This window comes from Erythrolamprus reginae, chromosome 2, assembly GCF_031021105.1.
Source record: "Erythrolamprus reginae isolate rEryReg1 chromosome 2, rEryReg1.hap1, whole genome shotgun sequence".
Classification (NCBI taxonomy): Eukaryota; Metazoa; Chordata; class Lepidosauria; order Squamata; family Dipsadidae; genus Erythrolamprus; species Erythrolamprus reginae.
Window position 1 is genome coordinate 269,903,379 of NC_091951.1, and position 20,675 is coordinate 269,924,053.

The 20,675-nt window shown below is 38.0% G+C and overlaps 1 protein-coding gene across 1 annotated transcript in view; it reads right to left on the reverse strand.

The window, feature by feature from the left end:
- Positions 1 to 2,994: 2,994 nt before the first annotated feature.
- Positions 2,995 to 20,675, reverse strand: part of SLC1A1 (solute carrier family 1 member 1) — a 54,905-nt gene continuing 37,224 nt past the window's right edge. Inside the window, exons 3-12 of the mRNA XM_070742592.1 lie at positions 17,836 to 17,928; positions 16,172 to 16,286; positions 15,132 to 15,174; positions 14,055 to 14,159; positions 13,192 to 13,376; positions 11,590 to 11,697; positions 10,709 to 10,831; positions 10,291 to 10,485; positions 8,024 to 8,158; positions 2,995 to 5,417 (exon numbers count right to left, since the gene is read on the reverse strand). Coding sequence (XP_070598693.1) covers positions 5,177 to 5,417; positions 8,024 to 8,158; positions 10,291 to 10,485; positions 10,709 to 10,831; positions 11,590 to 11,697; positions 13,192 to 13,376; positions 14,055 to 14,159; positions 15,132 to 15,174; positions 16,172 to 16,286; positions 17,836 to 17,928 — 1,343 coding nt within the window. The 3' untranslated portion in view covers positions 2,995 to 5,176. The remainder of the gene's footprint in view (positions 5,418 to 8,023; positions 8,159 to 10,290; positions 10,486 to 10,708; positions 10,832 to 11,589; positions 11,698 to 13,191; positions 13,377 to 14,054; positions 14,160 to 15,131; positions 15,175 to 16,171; positions 16,287 to 17,835; positions 17,929 to 20,675) is intronic.

The window sequence follows — 20,675 nt, forward strand, 5'->3', positions numbered from 1 at the left end:
AAAATTATTATTATTATTATTATTATTATTATTATTATTATTTATTAGACTTTTATGCCACCCTTCTCCAAAGACTTGGGGTGGCTCACAGGATAAATACAAAAACAATATGTATACAAATCTAATTGGTTAAAACTATCCACTAAGATCCTATTATATTAAAAAGCAGTCAATTAACTCAGTCACATCCACACATAACATTTAATGGTTAGGGAGTGGGGACATAATTGAGACACACTGCCCTAATATAAAGAGATACATTTGTGATTTTGTTGGCCACTTCTATGGTCCTTCCTTTCTAATCTACTTGACTCCTTAACCTGAAAATGTCACCCAATGGAATCTGAATTCTTCACCATATTGATGAAGCACTGGATGTTGGATCAGCTGACTAAATGAGGAACATGATTTTGTGTGGAGATTTACATCCTGAGACAATTTCCTGCCTCCTCTTTCTATGATGCTATTGTTAGTGGAGCTATTTTAATAATATATTTTTTGGGGGGGGGGGCTGTCTGTCAAGCAGAAAAGATCAGGTCCACACATGGCCTGATTAAACTGGTATATTACTACTCATGCCTATGCACAGAAGTCTTAACTAATGGTTAGCACCTGCTAGGGAAGTAGTCCCCAACCCCTGTGCCACAATCCACTACAAGGCTTTGAGCCTTTCAGAACAAAGCCACAACACACGTGGAACCATTCCTTCTCCTCCACCCCCCGTGGTCTGCAAAGCCAAAAAGATTGAGGAACTCTGCTAGGGATTAGATAAGAGATGAATGATTTCAAAGGAGTGTGTGTGGAATTAGCTTGATTGTGGCTATGTAGAGATTCCAGACCAGTGATGGCGAACCTTTTTTTCCCTTGGATGCCAAAAGTGTGTGTGTGTGCGCGCTATTGTGCATGCGCAAGTGCCCATACCTATAATTCAATGCCTGGGGATGGTGAAAGTGGCCTCCTCTGCCCCCCCCCCAGAACCATTCTGGAGGCCTGAAACATCCCGTTTCCCAAACTCTGGTGGGCCCGGTAGGCCATTTTTCACCCTCCCCAGACTCCAGAGGCAAAAATGTCTTCCCCCATCCCCCCAGAGACTCTCCGGAAGCTGAAAATGCCTTCCCAGAGCCTCCGGACAGCTGTAGCTGTGCTAGGGTAATGGCTTGTGTGCTGGCAGATATGGGCTCCACGTGCTACCTGTGGCACCCGTGCCATAGTTTTGCCATCACTTTTCTAGACTGATCCTTTTTTTAACTTCACCTCCAGGCTCTGTCACTATTTCCCCTAAGACGTCCTATTGGAAGGAGTAGCCTATGAATCAGGAAGAAGGGAGGTACTCTGAGAATCAACCTGAAGTAGTCTGCTCATAAGAAGGTCTCCTGCTCTACTGCAGAGCTCTTCTCTAACAGCTAAGCCTACTCAGCAAGGCCTCTCAACTCCTAGGTTTCGGGCATGAATCCTGAAGAAGAGATAGAATTTGACTAGAAATACCTGAATTCATCCAAATTATTAAACATAACAGGTAACTTATTTATTGCTCAACATTTTAAATAAGGGTAGGGTATAATTGCTGAAACATGAACAATTCATTTTTGGGGGGAGAAAGCCATCTTTGTGCATCTTTATGACATTTCTGACTACACCTTGTTTAAATTACACTAATTAATATGATAAAGAAATTAGGTTGCACATACAAAGTATTTTAACCATATTTTTAATAGTTAGCATATAGTATTTATACATACTGTTTGTGTACAAGACTACACTGATATTCTCTCAATAGGAAAGTCATTACTACTTTTATTCCATGTCTGAAGATTTCCTAGGAATACCATATTTGAAAGGAACTTGAAATGCTCAGATAATATACAGAAACTTCAATGGAAATGATTCATTTTTGCACATGTACATTTTTGCCTTCCTTCCTCTGCCCAATCCCACAAGGTTAATCCTGGTCAATGACTTATATGTTTATCGGTGATTTGAAAGTTTTTCCATTTGAGAGAGCTATAATAAGTTTCCTTACGATAACCTGTTTGTGCATCAGGTTGTAAGTTCATAAATATTGCCATTATTTATGGTTTGTTGCTTCAGGATCTCCATTAGTAAAAAGTAAACGATGTATTGATCGTAGCTTAGGATGTATACACAATTGATTCCATTGCTTAGGACTGTTCATTATATATCGATTGCTTCTGTTATCCCAAGTATTGAAGCAGTTCTGTTCAAGGTTCTTTAAGAGTTTCAGGTCTAATTCACCACTGTTTCTTTAGGTAAAATGTCTGCCAAATGTATGTTTCTTATATTATATAAAGCCAGTTTGGTGTAATGGTTAAGGCTTTAGGCATGAAAGGTGGCTGGGTGACTGTGGGCTAGTCAGCTTTGTCTCAGTAACTTCATAGGGTTACTTGTTCTGGAGAATATAGGAGGGTGGAATATTAAGTAAGTTTGCCGCTATTATAAAAAAGTAATAAAGGCAGGATATAAGTAAATCTGTCTGGCTTAATTGTAAACTTTAGTTACTTCTAGTTCAATGTTGAAACCCATTAACGTAGGACTTGCCAGAAGCCACTTATTTGAGAGTAGCTCCTAATAGGGCTTTTGTGACAAAACTATGTCACAAGAAAACTCCACAGTTCTGAACATGCTGGCTGCCTTTCATAATTGATTGTGAAGAAAGAACCCATGTTCCCAGTTGTGAGGAAAATGCGGTATGGGCCAGGGGTAGGCAAAGTTGGCTCTTCTATGACCTGTGGACTTCAACTCCCAGAATGACTGAGCCAGTATGATTGGCTCAGGAATTCTGGGAGTTGAAGTCCACAAGTCATAGAAGAGCCAACTTTGCCTACCCCTGGTATTGGCAGACTGCACAACAGGAAGAGGAATTGAATGGCTGCGTTTTGCTTCGATCTTGCTTTTCTAACAAAACAGATGAATAGAAGTTCCCATTCTTCATCAGTGCTGATACCCAAGTCTACATACAGACAAAACAAGGATAGGTTGGATGACCAAACTATTTATTGAAATAAAAGAAAAGGGACATGTATAGTATTGAAGGGTGCAAGGAAAAGGCAAAACACTATTAAGAACATTCTCCCCCCCAGCAATAGCAAAGCTGTACAAATGTTTTTTAAAAAATAATTTTGCACAAGATTTACACTGTACACTCCTTTATCTGTACAAACGGATCAATGTTTGTACTTTGCGCATTTCATTTGTAGCTTGTTATATTTAAATACATACAGTACAGTATAATTTCACACAAGGTGCAATTTATCAAAACATGATTATTTGAACAGTTACTTTTCAGTGTTCTTTGGCACATACCTGGATTATTTATTGAACAGAACAGTGTAAGACTGTCTAAGGCTACAGATTTGTTGTTTGATGATAGTAATTAAGTGCATTTTTTTTCAGATTAGCACAAGCTTATTTACAAAATAGTTATCTTCTATGGATTTTAGTTTGTGTTATGTAGCTAACTAGCAATGTCCAAAGAAAAGTTTATTTTCTGCAATAATGTTTTTCAAGGGAGAATAAAACTGCGCCATAGGTATTGGTGTTAAGTATTAACTAGATGAACTATTTAACATTACGGAATGTTTTCATAAAGAAATTACACTCAAATGGTCCATATGAGAATATATCTCCATTGCTCTACACTATAACCTTTCAAAAAAAAGGCTGCTATTTATCTTTCACCAGTCAAGGTGTATAAGGTGGTATATAATTCACCATAAGCCTGCTTCTCGGTCACAAGACCTGTATTTTGGCAAGCTTTCTGTTTCAGTTACAAGATTTAACAAAGAAGCAAACAAACAACATGCAGTGAATCACGTACAGTAAAGGCAATATTTTAAAAACATACACTTTCTCTAAGCCATTCAATGAAGTTAGAGTTGTATTCAATTACACCCTCTCCCTCAGTAGAATAGCACGTGCAGTGACCCACAAGGAATTGGGATCAGAATGGACAGGAGACTGGAGGAAAGATATGAAACTATAGTTTGCTTGTATACCCATGAAATGCATTCTTTTATCTCCTCTATCAAACAGAGAGTTCTAAAATTGTGTCTTACAGCTTCCAAAAGAAGATTACTGAATAAGGAAAACTACATTATTAGGGTTTATTGTAGTTTGCTGCAAAGCTGTTGTAATTGGATTAATCAAGATGTTCCACTATGTCATAGCTATAATTTGTTATGGAAATGAAAATATAAAGTTCTCAAGTAATAATTTCCAATTTAAATAACAAGGTTTAAAAATACACATATATTTTCAAAAACTTCACACTTACTCCAGAATTATCCTTCTGATTTTTTTCTATTTAATAGCTAATTAGCTATAGCAGCAGTTATTTTTGCACAGAATCAATTTAAAGAGAAATGTTTCAGTAGCAATCGAAATATAAGAATAGAGGGGATATTTTTAAAAAATGATTCTCTGCATGGAATTCTGTGCATCTGGAAATACTGTTTAATTATTCCTCATAAATAGCTTGTCTCCAGCTCATTGCTCCAACTTCTGGGAATGGTCATAGTAAGTAGACATCTAGAATCCCTAGAAATATGACACAGCTTTTTACAAGATTCATATTTTTATAACCTGGCTTTTTCATATATCAGCACACAATGACCAAATGCTGCAATAACTACGAGCTGAAGGCAATCTGTCCCAAAGGAATGTATTTATCCTCTGAATCTCGCTAAAAGATTCCAGTTCAGAATCTTAAGACAGGTGCTGCTGAAGAATCTTAAGAGTGCTAGCATTCATTCTCAACTGTGAAAGAGCATTCTTTTCTGACAACACAACTAGGCTCAAGAATATAGTTATATTTCTGTGTTGGGCCTCCTGAAGAAATCTCCACAGCTCTGAACATGGATGGCTGCCTCTCGTCAATTGATTGGAAAGGAAGAGCCCATGTTCCCAGTTGTGGGGAAATATAGTATGGGAAGCCTGTACAATAGGAGGAGTAGAATGGCTGCGTTCTCTGTTTCTGAATGGCTGAGGGACACGGGAATTGTGATATACATATTTTCTTTTCTCTGTATGCCTGGAGGAATACAGGCAGAAGACAAAGAACAGCATGAGGAACCGATAGTGTGATGATCCCAAGGTATGGATTGACTTAGGATCTCTCATGTCCTTTAATCCAATGTGGTCCTCTGTTAGTCAATCAACTTCAGAATTGTGATGTCTGGGTGAATGATACGGTGTCAGACCTATCGACAGCAAAAGCTCCATTCACATAGGATTTCTTTGCTTCTTTTTCCTCACTGTCGGCTGTTTCCAAAGCAAAAGGATTCGCAACGTTAACTTCAGAGAGGGTGTCCATCTGCTCTAGTTCCATTTTGGAGAGTTTCTCCACAACTCCAGTTCCAAAAGCGTCACCTAGAACATTAACCATTGTTCTGAATCGATCCCTAGAAAACAACATTTTTAGGATAGTCAGGATAGGTGGCAATAAATTCAGCCTACACGTAAACAAGATTTGTACCCCAGCTTTTATCAATATTGGCAAAAAATATGTCAGTTTAGAATTCTTACATTGTAACTAAAGACATGATGCAATGATCAAATAAATTTTGAGGCGTCTCATGTGGTACTCAATGATTCATTTTTCAGCACTGGAATTTTAAACATCCTTGACCATCAAAGTCCGATCTGATATCTGTTGGCTTCCCCATTTCTGCAGAGCTATCTGCTTTGGGGTCAACAGAATGACCAAAAAAATGTTGGGGTCAAGAGTTACATTATAGCAGGGGTAGGTTCTAACTTACCTCGCCATCAGTTCCCTTCCTCCTGTGCTGTGTGGCTGTAACGCGTTGCACGCTGAATGTGTACAGTGCAGAAAACTCATCTTCTGCCCATGTGCAGAAACAAAAATTAGCTTCTGCACATGCACAGGAGCCAAAAAACCCAAGATGGTGGCACCAACAGATCGGCATCGATAGAGCTGGCTCCGTGACATCACCACCAGTTTACCTACATCACCTATGAAGTACAGTGGTACCTCATCTTACGAACGCCTCTTCTAATGAACTTTTCAAGATACGAACGCGGTGTTTAAGATTTTTTTGCCTCTTCTTCCAAACTATTTTCACCTTACGAACCCAAGCAGCTGCTGCTGGGATGAAGGGGTTTCTTTCCCCCCCTTTTTTGAAGAAAGAAAAGGGAGGGGCAGCTTGGAGGAGTAAAGATTTTGCATGCTTGCAAAAGCACTGAAACGGTGTCTTTTTAAGAAAGAAAAGGGAGGGGCAGCTTGGAGGAGTAAAGATTTTGCATGCTTGCAAAAGCATTGAAATGGTGTCTTTTTAAGAAAGAAAAGGGAGGGGCAGCTTGGAGGAGTAAAGATTTTGCATGCTTGCAAAAGCATTGAAATGGTGTCTTTTTAAGAAAGAAAAGGGAGGGGCAGCTTGGAGGAGTAAAGATTTTGCATGCTTCCAAAGGCACTGAAGCGGTGTCTTTTTAAGAAAGAAAAGGGAGGGGCAGCTTGGAGGAGTAAAGATTTTGCATGCTTGCAAAAGCACTGAAACGGTGTCTTTTTAAGAAAGAAAAGGGAGGGGCAGCTTGGAGGAGTAAAGATTTTGCATGCTTGCAAAAGCATTGAAATGGTGTCTTTTTAAGAAAGAAAAGGGAGGGGCAGCTTGGAGGAGTAAAGATTTTGCATGCTTGCAAAAGCACTTAAATGGTGTCTTTTTAAGAAAGAAAAGGGATGGGCAGCTTGGAGGAGTAAAGATTTTGCATGCTTCCAAAGGCACTGAAGCGGTGTCTTTTTAAGAAAGAAAAGGGAGGGGCGCCCCCCTTGCCTTTCTTCCTTCCCACTCACCCTTTAGCCTAGCCTTGCTTCTTCCACCCGCCCCCTTTAGCTGCTCCTCCCTGCCCTCTGTTCGCCTCCCTTCTAAAGTTTGGGATTTTCCTGAAGGATTTGCACGCATTATTTGCTTTTACATTGATTCCTATGGGAAACATTGTTTCATCTTACGAACTTTTCACCTTACGAACCTCCTCCTGGAACCAATTAAGTTTGTATGATGAGGTACCACTGTATTGGAGATTTGTAGGTGGCAAGTACTAAGACCACTGGACTAAAGACATGGTAAGGAAAACATGGAATAGCTATATAAAGTGTGTGAGAGAGGGTAAGGAAAAGGATGGAGTGCTGAATGCATCAGGGAGGACTACAGGTAGAAGACAACATCCTCTGGGATTTTCATCACATTTTGTGAATAAAATAGGGTCATTGGGTGGCAGAGCCTTCTTATAAGGTCTCACGTTCTTATATAGTATTTTGGTCATAACCTTTGACCAACCTAAGGGAAATGGCAGTCACTACTGATATAAATTCACGTTCTAGTAAATGGAATAATACTTCTTCTGCACGAAATGGTTTTTGGCCCTTGGAAAAAGAAAAACATTAAATCAGGAAATCCAGTGAATGACTTAGTGTTGGAGTGTTGACTTTCTATTTTCCAAACACATCTTCAGCAGATTGGCAGAGCCTCTTTTTTAAAAAAATTACGTTCCACTTGGCAAAGATATTGAATTCAGAACACTGAGTTACTTTTTATAGGATGAAAGTTATAGAATTAAGATACTAAGTGAAACAATGTGAAAATCTTCTAAAGTAATGAATTACTTGGTGTTTCATTCCTTCTGTATGTAATTATCATGTCATTTTCTACATGCAAAAAGAACATGTCTTCTGAACAAAAATTAATCAGATGAGATTTCAAGTTTATAATAATATTTCAGATGGTGTTAATTTTAGCCACTATTGCATGTAAATAATCAAGTTCATGCAAAAGAATAAAAAGAGAATATTGCTGGCTATCCTGGAGCGTTGGAATGGATACTCAGTCCAACACTTGTTAATACTGTAACAGAGTCTCAACTAAATGTTAACATAGTTGTGAAATACCTTAACTGTGCCAGCAGAAAACACTCATTAGAAGTATGCCGATTACACAATACAATGGGCTCATTGATATTTTTCATGTAGAGATGCACAAGAAGTGTAGGAACTTACAGAAGCCAGTCCACAGCAATAATGAGCGTAACATTGTCAGCTGGCAGTCCCACTGCACTCAGTACAATTACCATGGTAACAAGGCCCGCCTGTGGTACTCCTGCTGCTCCAATGCTGGCGGCTGTTGCTGTCACACTGCATCCCAAATCAAAAAGACACAATAACTGAGGTGGGGTCTGACAAACATAGCATAAAATGGTACAGTGTATTTGTAAACTCTATTTCTGTTGCTGGAGCCCGAAACTGCATTTGCCTTGTTTTACTGCTGTTACAACCTCATTCATATTTCTTTGTAATCAACTACAATTAGAATGACAAGGCAGTGATACAAAGGGGTTTTGACACATGAAAATTTGTTTGGGAAGTGGATAAAAGGGGCAAAACAAGATGCTTCTGAACAGTATGAATGGAATAAAAAAAATAAAAGTAATAAAATAATTGGATGAAATTGAAGTAGGAAATGGCAGAAGCAGAGGTGGGCTTGCTAAGGTGGAACGGTGACGTGTGCTCGCCCCCGTGGCTCTGAGTGTTAGTGGAGTCCAGCGCAATTCTGCTACTACACCTGGGCAGGGAGCGAAATCGCATGCAGACATGCAGGTGTGACATTTTGCTCCCTGCCCAGGTACAATAGCAGAATTGCGCTGGACTCCGCTAGCACTCAGAGCCACGGGGGTGAACACACATCATCGTTCCACCTTAGCAGCCCACCTCTGGGTGGAAGGAATGTTTTAGAGATATTTATGGGGCAGTGGGATGGTAATATTAAGTGAAAATGAAAGCTGTAAATCAGCGGTCCCCAAACTATGGCCCGTGGGCCACATGCGGCCCGCTGAGGCCATTTATCCGGCCCGCGGGTGAGTGACAGGAGCACATCTAATTTTCCATGAATAAAATGCAGTATTTTGTTAGTAACTAATATCAATCGTCAAAAAAGTTGCAAAAGTTTTTTTTTCTAATTTTGTCATCCAGTTATATTCATTTTCTTTTAATTAAATTCCCTCCTAAAAAAAGTACACCACCAATTATATTTCTAACTTATTAACCATTATGCCAAAGTGCTTCCTTCTTTCTTTATACATTTTTAAGCCAAGAAAACCTTTATACATTTTTAAGCCAAGAAAACCTTGTATAGCCAATCAGATGTTAACAAAAGAAAATTAAAAACGAAACATAAACATATATGAATTTCAGACTTCTTTCCTCCCCCTCTAAATAGTACATTCCCATTTTGTTTTTTACTTTAAAATAAGGTATGTGCAGTGTGCATAGGGATTTGTTCATAGGGTTTTTTTATAGTCCAGCCCTCCAACAGTCCGAGGGATAGTGAACTCTGTGTAAAAAGTTTGGGGACCCCTGCTGTAAATGCTAGATGGTGGAAAGGAAGCCGTAAGTGATACAGGAACGTTGAGAAATAGGATGGCTGCAGGAATAAAGTGTTAACTGGACAACTGCTCAAAGAAATGACTTACAAACTGTGTGTTATTATTTCCTTATTTAAGAGCTCCACATCTTGAGGTCCTTTTCTCGAGACATGGAATTAGACTCATTATTGCTCTTTCATAAAACAATATTTTGACATTGAAGGTATGTGTTCACTGCTAACTACTGCCATTTGAGCCAACTTGCTTGACAGAATATGGTATAACAGGCTGGAGGCGTTACATGCTGGCCACCCCCCCACCTGGTTAAGTGAAGGGAGAAAAGTCCTGATATGTCATGTGACGGCATGAGTTTGACACCTCTGTGGTATTCAGAGAACAGAAAATGTCCCAACTTGAAGAACCAATAACTTATAGCTCTGTCATGAAGCTACAAACCGCTCTTCTGCATCTTCCCTCTATATCAAATCAAGCATTGTAACATAGTATATTTGAAATTAGTTATAAAAGGCAATATGGTATCCAAATATGATTATCTTAGTTGAGTAATAAAGTTAAATTATCTGAATTTAGTAACACAATGTGTAAATTAGTAATGAATACAGCTAATGGGTTTCAGTACTAAGACAATTTACAGAGCACAAAGTTGAGTTTTGCTGTTAATTGCTGAAATATAATCCATGACACAATTTAATTATGACCAGAGGTTTTGTTCTTAGGACAGTGTAGTGTAGCAAAGCATAATTTTACAGGAGATTTATTTCAGGAGGTGAGATGACCTTCAAGGTCCTTTGCAGCATTAAGATTCTCTGGTTCTAAATATTATAGAATATTCATTTACGATGAAAATAAAATAAAACAAAATATGTGATACAGCATAATCATTACCTAATGGTCACTATTTGTCCAATGTCTAGCTCTAAGTCATTAAGCTGTGCAATAAAAACAGCAGCTACTGCTTCATAAAGTGCGGTTCCATCCATGTTGATTGTTGCTCCAACTGGTAAAACAAATCGAGTAATTCTCTTGTCAACATGATTTTTTTCTTCTGCACAGCGAAAAGTTACTGGTAAGGTGGCTGAACTAGATCCCACAAATCAAGGGGAAAAGATAAAGACATTAAGAAGAAATAGGTCAGTAAGAAGCCAATGTGCACGTTTATTAATTTCACAGATCAAGACAAAGCTAACAACAATTAAAAAATACAATAACGTCTAAATTAATATCAAATGAATGTTTGAAATAAATTCATGTACAAGTTCATTTATAATACATTATTCAAGAGGGGAAAAATTGTTATCCCTACCTGGAAGAGATCATGAGTGCGGCCAATAGCGCTTGAGCCATACCCATGGCAAACTTGTATGGATTTTTCCGCACTATAATTAAATATATTAGTGGTAGAATTACCACAGAATGGATTGCAAGTCTGAAATAGGAAACATACATTAACTACCGTAATATTTAACATTAGAGTCTTAGTGAACAGATGTAGATGGGTTTCAAAATTTATCAACAGTGAGAGAAGCAGATTTTCCTAAAATCTATAAAGCTGTTTAGGCTAGACCACAAATTAGCACTTTTGTTTTTGATAACATAAGGCATACCGTTCAGCAGAATGTTGTTAAATACTAGTAAAAACTTTCAATTAGTCACTAATTAATCATTAAATGCACGTAAATCAATCTGGATATCTCTTGTGTTCTATGAAAATAACTGAAAACAGAGAAGAGAGAATGAAGCAATCTTTCCATCTCTTCTTTAAGCAAATTTCTTGAAACACATTTGTAGGTATTTGCAAATAACATGCACTAGGAAATCCTCTATTCTCCCAGCATTTCTTTCCCATTTGTGCAGCACACACAAATAATATTCTATTTTAAATGAATCTAATAAGGATGTCAGACCATGAATATGCAGCCTAAGAATAATTCACCAGCCATGACTATACTCAGATTCAAGCGCTTATCTTTCATATCTGAGGCAATCTGGTTTTTTTAATATATTGCCTGAGAACTAGCAACTGAATTTAAAATATTGTATTCTTAATTCAGTATATTCCCAATGTATCTGAAACACAATGAATATCAATACAATGAACGTTCCCTTAACTATAGAAAAATCTGATTTATCAATTCAAATTCAAAAGAAAATAAATGCATTTTATTAATTAGAGGAATAACGTACCCACTCAACACAGTGGCCATATAAAGACCTAATTTGCGAAAAATCTCCCAGTCTTCAACTTCTATTATCTTTCCAGCAATCAAAAACAAAATACCTAGAGGCATATACCTAGAATATACAAAGAAACATTACAATTTATGCCAGGATAATTTGCAACACTATTTTCTCTATATATCAAGAATACATAGGGGAGAAGAATGCAGTATTATTTCATAGACAGGATATTTATCTAACTGTTTTTACATCTATTGCAGAAAAACTAATTGGATAGTCCTGGATGACTAAATAGTGTTTTTGTAGATTGTTTAGCTGAAGAAAGCGCATTTGCCCCAAAAGATCAACACCACATAGTAAAATCATTGACAACAGCTTTATTCTGGCCATTTGAGTGGAAACTTTGAGGAACAAAAAGCATTATTTTTAAGAAATCTAAAAGATTAGGAGGGCCATTGGAGGTTTGCCAAAAGATACTGGTTATACCAAGGAGTTCATTCCTTTTACCTTCTGGGTCATTCTTTGTCAAGTGGACCAGGTGAAATTGAAGCCTTATTTGAAAAGAAACCATCACAAAAACAACATATATGATAGAAAAAAACATCCTCTTTCTAATGAAATAAAAATGAAGATGATTGAAGGTGAGAAAACAGAGAGCAATAGAAAAAAACTTGCTTTTCCTAATGAAAATGATTGAAGGTGATGAAACAGAGCTCTCTCCTTTCTCACCTTCAATCATTTTCATTTTTATTTCATTAGAAAGAGCACATTTTTTTCTATAGTTGTTTTTATGATGGTTTCTTTTCAAATAAGGCTGCAAAAATCAGTCAAGCGGACACCTGGTCCACTTGACAAAGAATGACCCTTTTCCTACCGGTGCGCATCGCGACATTAATTAACTCAATTTAGCATGAGAAGCAACTTCTCAAAATGATATTTTGTTTGATCAAACCATTCAAACTTCCAGGTAGATACTTTTTCATTATATGGATCCTTATGTATATTTGAATTATATAAATACATATACAGTGTTCCCTCGATTTTCGCGGGGGATGCGTTCTGAGACCGCCCGCGAAAGTCGAATTTCCGCGAAGTAGAGATGCGGAAGTAAATACACTATTTTTGGCTATGAACAGTATCATAAGCCTTCCCTTAACACTTTAAACCCCTACATGACAATTTCCCATTCCCTTAGCAACCATTTAGATTATTACTCACCATGTTTATTTATTAAAGTTTATTAAAAAAAATATTTATTAAAGGCGGACGAAAGTTTGGCGATGACATATGACGTCATCGGGTGGGAAAAACTGTGGTATAGGGGGAAAAACCCGCAAAGAATTTTTAAATTAATATTTTTGAAAAACCATGGTATAGACTTTTCGTGAAGTTTGAACCTGTGAAAATCGAGGGAACACTGTATACACATAGGTCCCATTTATAGCCACCCAATGCAAAGGATTGAAAGGTGAGGTTTGCAAAGTGCATGGGCAAAGCAGCCCTACCATCTGAAAGGGTGGCAGGCTTTCTGACGCCTTTCCCTGCTCTTGGATGAAATGTGCAACCAAGTAGTAAAAGGAATTGATGAAAAGATACTCTCCCACTTACCACATAATTATCTGAACGATATACATTGTGGCATCGTTCAGGGCATTGAAAAAATCCACCAGCGCTTTTCCTTTTTCTCCCATTTTCCCAATAACGATTCCGAAGACAAGACAAAAGACTATCAATCCGAGCACATTAATACCATCCGAATACATGCCCACTATTTTGTATTCTTTAGTTTTGTTCTATAGGGTGAGAAGGGGAGACGGAAATGTTCAACTAGAAATAGCATATTTTGCAAATATGAAGATTAAACAATTAAACTCTTATCTGGGAACAGCTTAATATTTGTTTGTTTGCTGGCTTTATATGCCGCCCCTCTCCAAGGACTCGGGGCGGCTTACAGTATATAAAAACAATATAAAATATCCTAAATCCAATTAAATTTAAAACTAGCTAATCTAAAAACCAAGTTCCTTAAAAATCATTCCAATTCAAACAAACATACATTTCATTCATCGGTGAGGGGGCTACAATTTAATGTTGAGAGGAGTTAGTTTGTATTTTAATTTTTTAAACTATATAACATCATAGGGCTTCTGTAGCTTGATCTTTAAGGAGTTAGCTTTGCTACCAACCAGGGCAGCCTATTAAAAGGGGGCAAAGCTTTGATCATGACACTGGGTCCATCATCAGGCAATTATTGCTCCCCCCTACAGATACTCCATTATTTTAATAACCTGATTTTCACTATACAAATTATTTCTATCTTATCAAATTAGTGTGAATTCTGCATAATACACAATAACAACCACATCGTGGGAATCATCTAATAATGTGTTAAATGCTAATAGTAATTAAGGATACAGGAATGTTTCTGTTGTGCCACAACAGAACGACACTGTTGCCGCCTTCTCCTTTACCTGTGAAGTCTCAGTTGGCATTATAGCTGTGAATGGTTCATCTGTAGGAAAGGTTCCATTTTTATCTGGGCTTTTAGGTTTTAATTCTTCACGTTTTGTCTTATACTGGAAGGCAAGAATACATGTGTTGTGTTAGTGGAGAATGATAAAGGAAAGGTTTAAGGTTGCAACAGGCAAGGGTTCACACACACTGCTTCTGCTTCTATGACACTATCAGTACCATGTATATTTTATTTTTTGCTGTTCCTTTTTCTGATTTTTTTCTTAATAGTTTTTTATTTAGTTTATAATGTGGCATACAAAGAACATGCAAATGTAAATTGTAGGGGAAATAGGGAAGGGAAAAAGGAAAGGAAAAGTGAGGGTGGGAAAAGAGGGGAAAAGTCATTGACTTTCAACTGCCTTTGGTAGAATAAAGCATCAACATCAAACCTCAACTTTTTACTTTAACTTATCATATTAAATAGCCATTTCTACAATAACAAATCAATCTAATTGGTAAAACCCAAAATCAAAGTTTTATTCTTTTTTCCACTTCAAGCACAAAGTCTCTAATTTTTTAAATGTGAGAATACAGAGCTACTTACACATTAAAAACCTAAGAATCTGGATATAGGGAGTACACCGGGATCCATAAGAAATAGTTAACTTATGAGATCTGTCTAATTATCCACTGACGATTGGTTCTTGCTTAAAACTAGGGATTTGATTGACCCACATTTTCTTCTATTAAGACTGAAAAGTTAAAGGTGGCAGGATTTATTTTTTAAGTTACAAAAGGTATAGATTCCAGAGGAAATCAGATGGGTGTTTATTGACTGTGAACCAGTGTCTTACATTATGTTCTCAACAGTGATTACTGGAAAAGGAAATGAATTCTTAATTACAAAATTATGAAAGCATATTTCATTATTTCATCATTTGATTTTTGTACATAAGGTCTACTTGTATAAAAATAAACTTATTTCTTCTAGATCAGGATCTAAAATAATAAGTAATAATATACAGTCCAACCATTTCATGACAAATTTTGCAGTATTTATTAACTTCTTTTAATAAATACAAAATAGAATCTACCTGTTGGAAGCAGGCTTGTACAAGATTTTCTGGGAACATATTTCTGTAAAAGGATTAAAAGAGATAAGTATATAATTGTCGAAAACATATTCAGGAACCATGATGTAATAAGTCTTTTTCTCTTACAGCAAATCCTTGAATATATGTTTATTCTAATTATTCCTTAAGTTTTAGAAAGACTTGGCTTATTATTTAACTGTACAAGATATGAATCCTTAATCTACCTGGGCCTTTCCTCTGTCCTGTACTTTCTCTCAAGTATATTATATTTCCCCAAAATATCAGTTTACAGCATTTTTGTGTTACAAAAAAAGCAAATTCCAGCAAGTAAGGGAGAAATCATTCCATGAAATAAAAGAAAAAAGCAGACAAGAAAGCAGAAATATACTGCCTTCCGACTAGCAAAAGAACTTAGATTTGTATGCCGATTCACAGTGCTTTACAGCCCTCTCTAAGCAGTTTACAGAATCAGTATATTGCCCCCCCCAACAATTTGGGTCCTCATTTTACCCACCTCATAAGGATGGAAGGCTGAGTCAATCTTGACCCTTGTAAGATTTGATCTGCCAAACTGCTGATCAGCAGAAGTAGCCTGCAGTACTGCACTCTAACCACTAGGCCACTGCAGCTCTGAACACATCTGCATCTTTTCTACAATTCTATAGCAGATGTTTTTTTTTAAAAAAAAACACCTGTGGCTTAAATTGGGAGAAAGGCATTTTTTCTGCATTTTTAACAAATAAATAAGGAATGAATTCAGAGCAAAACTGAACATTGGAAGCTGTCTTATATTTTTTTAAACTCTGAAATAAGTGCTTGGCCTTATTGCCAGGCACTCAAAAGCCCGACTGAGCTTGTTATTAGGGGATGTATTATTTTGGGGGAAACAGTATATAAATCACTCAAAGATTCTCATTTTCTCCCTATTTATTTATGCCTCAGTACAATTCAATAGGGTCTTCATCTTTCATTTAGAGAAAGATATTGGCATTATTAAATTTTTTAGATTATGAATGTAATCCGTTGTTTTTATGACTCACCTAATCAAGTCTAACATGGCATCCACTGTAGACACTTCTGGAGTGCTACCCACCCTGTCAATTTCATCAGCTTTCTGAGATACTCCTGGTTTGATAGTCACAACCAATACAATCCCTATAATTGGAGTGGGGGTCGAGCGGGAAGGTCAGAGAGAACACAGAACATTTATGAGAACACATAAATGAACAAGTTGCAGAAAACATTTTTTTAAAGATAGCAGCATAGACATCTAAATGAAAGACGAGAAATATGCTTGCCTTAAATTCAGGCCTTGGTTCTTTCCAAACATGCAGTTTATTATTTTCTGACATATAATCAATGCTTTATCTTAGAGTGTAGGAACACTACTAAACACTACTGCAGACAAACCTAAGTTATTTAGCTACCCTGTAGTTATTTTCAGCATCCTGGGAGGGGGGGGGGGTTCAGCTATCTTTAATATTTCCAATGTCCTTGGAACTTTGGAACTATGGTTTCCCCTCTGTTGACGGTAAAACCATTAGAAAATAGCCATGTTGCTTTCTGATAAACTATTATTGTGCAACAATGCTGCTTTTTTCACAGGACCTATAGCAGTGTTGGCAAACTTTTTCGGCACCGAGTGCGAAACGGGAGCATGCGCCGGAAACCGGAAGAGCAGCGGCCCAGTGTGCATGCACGTGTCAGGCAACTGCTCTTTCAGTTTCTGGTGAGTCCATGTGCACCGGCCACCTGGTTATCTGGTTTCCAGCTTGCATGCATGCGCAAAGACCAGCTGGCCAGTGCGCATATACATGCCAGAAACTGAAAGAGCAGCAACCCGCCATGATGGCGAACCTGTGGCATGTGTGCTGTAAGTGGCATGCAAAACCACCTCTCAGGACATGCAAGCCACTGCCTATTGCTCTTCCGGGTTCCAGGATGCTGGCTAGCTGGTCTTTACACGTGCATGCATGCCAGAAACCAGAATACCATGTCGCCAGTGCGCATGCATGTACCGGAAGCCGGGCAGCTACTCTTCTGGTATCCAGTGCTTCCATGCATGTGAAGACCAGCTGGCTGGAGTTATGGAACCTGGAAGAGCAATGGGCAACACCTCGTGTGCCTGGAGAGATGGCTCTGTGTGCCACTTCCGGCATGCATGCCATAGGTTCACTATGGCAGATCTATAGCAAGCTTAGCTGTCATTTATTTCTATTAGTAATCCTTTCCCCACCTTTGCTTCTTCAAAAAGGGGATTGAATTTGACTTATAACATGAGAAGCCTTCCATTTAGAAGCACCCCAAGTTTATGCAATTTATGTACAAGTTACTTAATCCTTCGACTAGCTGCCCCATTTATGTACCAATACAACTTGATAAAATCTCTTTCAGGAAGCAAAGCTAGGAATTGTTCTTTCCAAGCTAGATAGTCACTCGCATGGTTACATATTAATTTTGATAGTAAAGAAAAACCTGTACCCTTGTGAAATTGCACACGGAGACTATAACTTGGACAAGAGGTGCAGTCTCTTACTGTTTATCATGACATTCTAAGATGGATAATATCCAAGTTTGTTCTTCTCGGTAAATCAAAGTTAGATAAAAATTGACTATTTATTGCTCGTTTGCTAACTTATTAAAAATGTCCTAACACATTTCAAATGTAAGGATTTAATTACTCAAGGGTTCAATGACTTATTACCTAAAATTACAGCTATGGCAGTAGTGAAGAAGTAGTACACAACTGCTCGCAGGCCAATCTTTCCAGAAACATTGGAGTCCAATGCAGCAACACCTGGGAAGATTTTAAGGAAAAAGAGATTTTTTTTAAATGTATATATTTATAAATAAACTCAAGGTGATATAGTTGTGATATATTTAACTGCATCCTTCATCTTCCTATAATAAGAATTACCTTTCTGGATTGGGTCATAAATCCAAGTAGACTTGCACTCTTGCTTCCAATATTTGCTGACTATACAATCGATTTTTAAGTTCACAAGCAGAATATTATGGCTATTATTCTTGCCTATCTCTTGCATGGATAATCAAAGATACATTGTTCTAAACAGGGTGAATCTGACTTGGCTGTCAAATCCAATACTCAGCTCTCCTTCCTGCTGTATTATAGTGTATCTATGAGTGTGCATGTGCATGTACACTATGCATGTTTTATTGTTAAAGCTACTCCTTTAACTTGCTGGAAGAAAAGCCAACATTTTTTAAAAAAAATCAAAATATTTTTATGTGATCAGTTATTATGAATAACAAAATTTATTTATTTATTTAAATTTGTATGCTGCCCATTCCCGAGGGACTCCGGGCAGCTTACAACAATAAGAATAATAAAACAATATATGCAATTAATAAACAACAACAATAATATAAAACATATTAAATCTCAGTCATGCAATCACACAATATCATCAACCCAATTCATATGTTATTGAGGCCAGAATCAAGAGGAGTGTCAATTTCTCACAGCCCCCAGGTATGCTGGCAGAGCCGGTTTTCAAGGATTTTCAGAAAGCCAGTAGAGTGGGGGCAGTACAGACCTCAGGGGGTGGTTGATTCTAGACAGCCGGGGCCGCCACAGAGAAGGCCCTCTCCCGCAGCCCCACCAACCGGCACAGCTTAGTCAACAGGACCCAGAGAAGGCCAACACTGTGGGTTCTAATTGGTCACTAGGAGGTATGTGGCAGGTGGTGGTCCCGTAAGTAGTCTGGTCCTACACCATGTAGGGCTTTATAGGTAATAACCAACACCTTGAATTGTGACCGGAGACCAATTGGAAACCAGTGCAGCACACAGAGTGTGCTTAAATACTTATATCAGAATAAATGTGCTGATCTTTGAGTACATACTGTACATTCCCATTGTGCTATTATTCAAGATAATCTATACAGATAGCCCTCGATTTACAACAGCTCATTCAAAATCAAAACAGCACTGAAAAAAGTGACATATTAACAACCCCTGCAGCATCCCCTTGGTCACATGATCAAAATTCAGCCGCTGGGCAATTGACTCATATTTATTGACAACAGAAGGTGTCCCAGGGTCATGTGATCACCTTTTGTAACAAGCACAGTTAATGGGGAAGCCAGATTCACTTAACAACCAACGTTACTAATGTTACAACTGGAGCCATTCATTTAATAACTATGGCAAGAAAGATCATAAAATGGGGCAAAACTCACTTAACAAACCTCTCAGCAACAGAAAGTTTGGACTCAATTATGTCATATGTCAAAGACTACTTGTATTATATTGAATTCCAGAAAGCACTCAGAAGTAGTCAACATATTAAAGGCACGAAACACAAAAATAAAGGGAAAAATAGCTAAACAGAGTTTATAGCAACTTGGTTATTCACAGCACTGCTTCACACCTTTTTATCTTCATTTCTGTTGTGGTTGGCTCTGGCCCAGCTCCTGCCCCAGGGAATGGGGAGGTGGATGCAGGGGAAAATTCAACACGTCACAGGCCTGTGTTATTGCCGACAGAATCAGATCAGAGTTTAGTTTTCTCGGACGAAGAAGAAGGTGAGAGTGACTTGGCAGAGGAGGGCTTGGCACACAACCAAGGCAGTCAATCTTCCTTATCTTCTATAGCTTCAGATGATGACATTTTGGATCCACGCAAGCGCAGAATTATGCGTAGAAGAAACCAAGTAAGAACATATTACAGGAAATAAGGGAGGCCGCCTCTGTTTGGGTGGGGCTCCAGTAATTAGGGCTGCTGCTATAAATAGCAGCATGTGGGTTTGGCCATTGTGGAAGAATATCTGTTGCAATTTCGTCAAGAATCTTGTGTGCTGGACTTGGTTGCTTTTTCACGCCTTTGAAACCAAAACAGAGCAGCGTGTGTGTGTCTCCCTTCGTTGGAAGAAGAAGGGGTGCGAAGTTTCTCCATAGCTGCTGGCTAAGTACTTAATGACTGCTTAAGGAAAATTGTACAGACTACCTGGTTGTTTTGGGAAGAGTGCTCTTTGCAATACAAAAGGTATGCGTAGTTTATTTTGACTTTTGTGATAGAGAACATTGTTTTGAATTTTCAAACGTGTGGGTGTCTGAAATTTGTATCCTTGAATTTTCGGGAGGCTCCTATCAGAGAACCCGGAAGAACAATTTCTATGTCCATAAACCACTTCAAATATTGTCTTTTGTGTTTCAAACTTGTTACCCTTCTATTTTTAAAGAGCTCATCAACATTTTGGCCTTCTCTTCCTCTAAAATCCATCCACACTTCCATTAATTACCTTGTTGTTTTTTGCAATTTGATCTTCTTTTACCCCCTATATCCGTGATGGCGAACCTATGACACTCGTGCCACAGTTGTGCACGTGAGCCGACATCCAGATCAGGACTACAGCACATGCGCGAGTGCCACCTGCTGGCCAGCTGGTTTTCAGGTTTTGGCCAGAGATGCTTGTGCGGAGAGGGTTCACACGGCCCGTTTTTAGTTATAGGAGGCTTCAGGAAACTCTGCTAGCAGAAAAAACAGGGCGTGCTGATTTGCTGATACAAATATGCCTTAGCT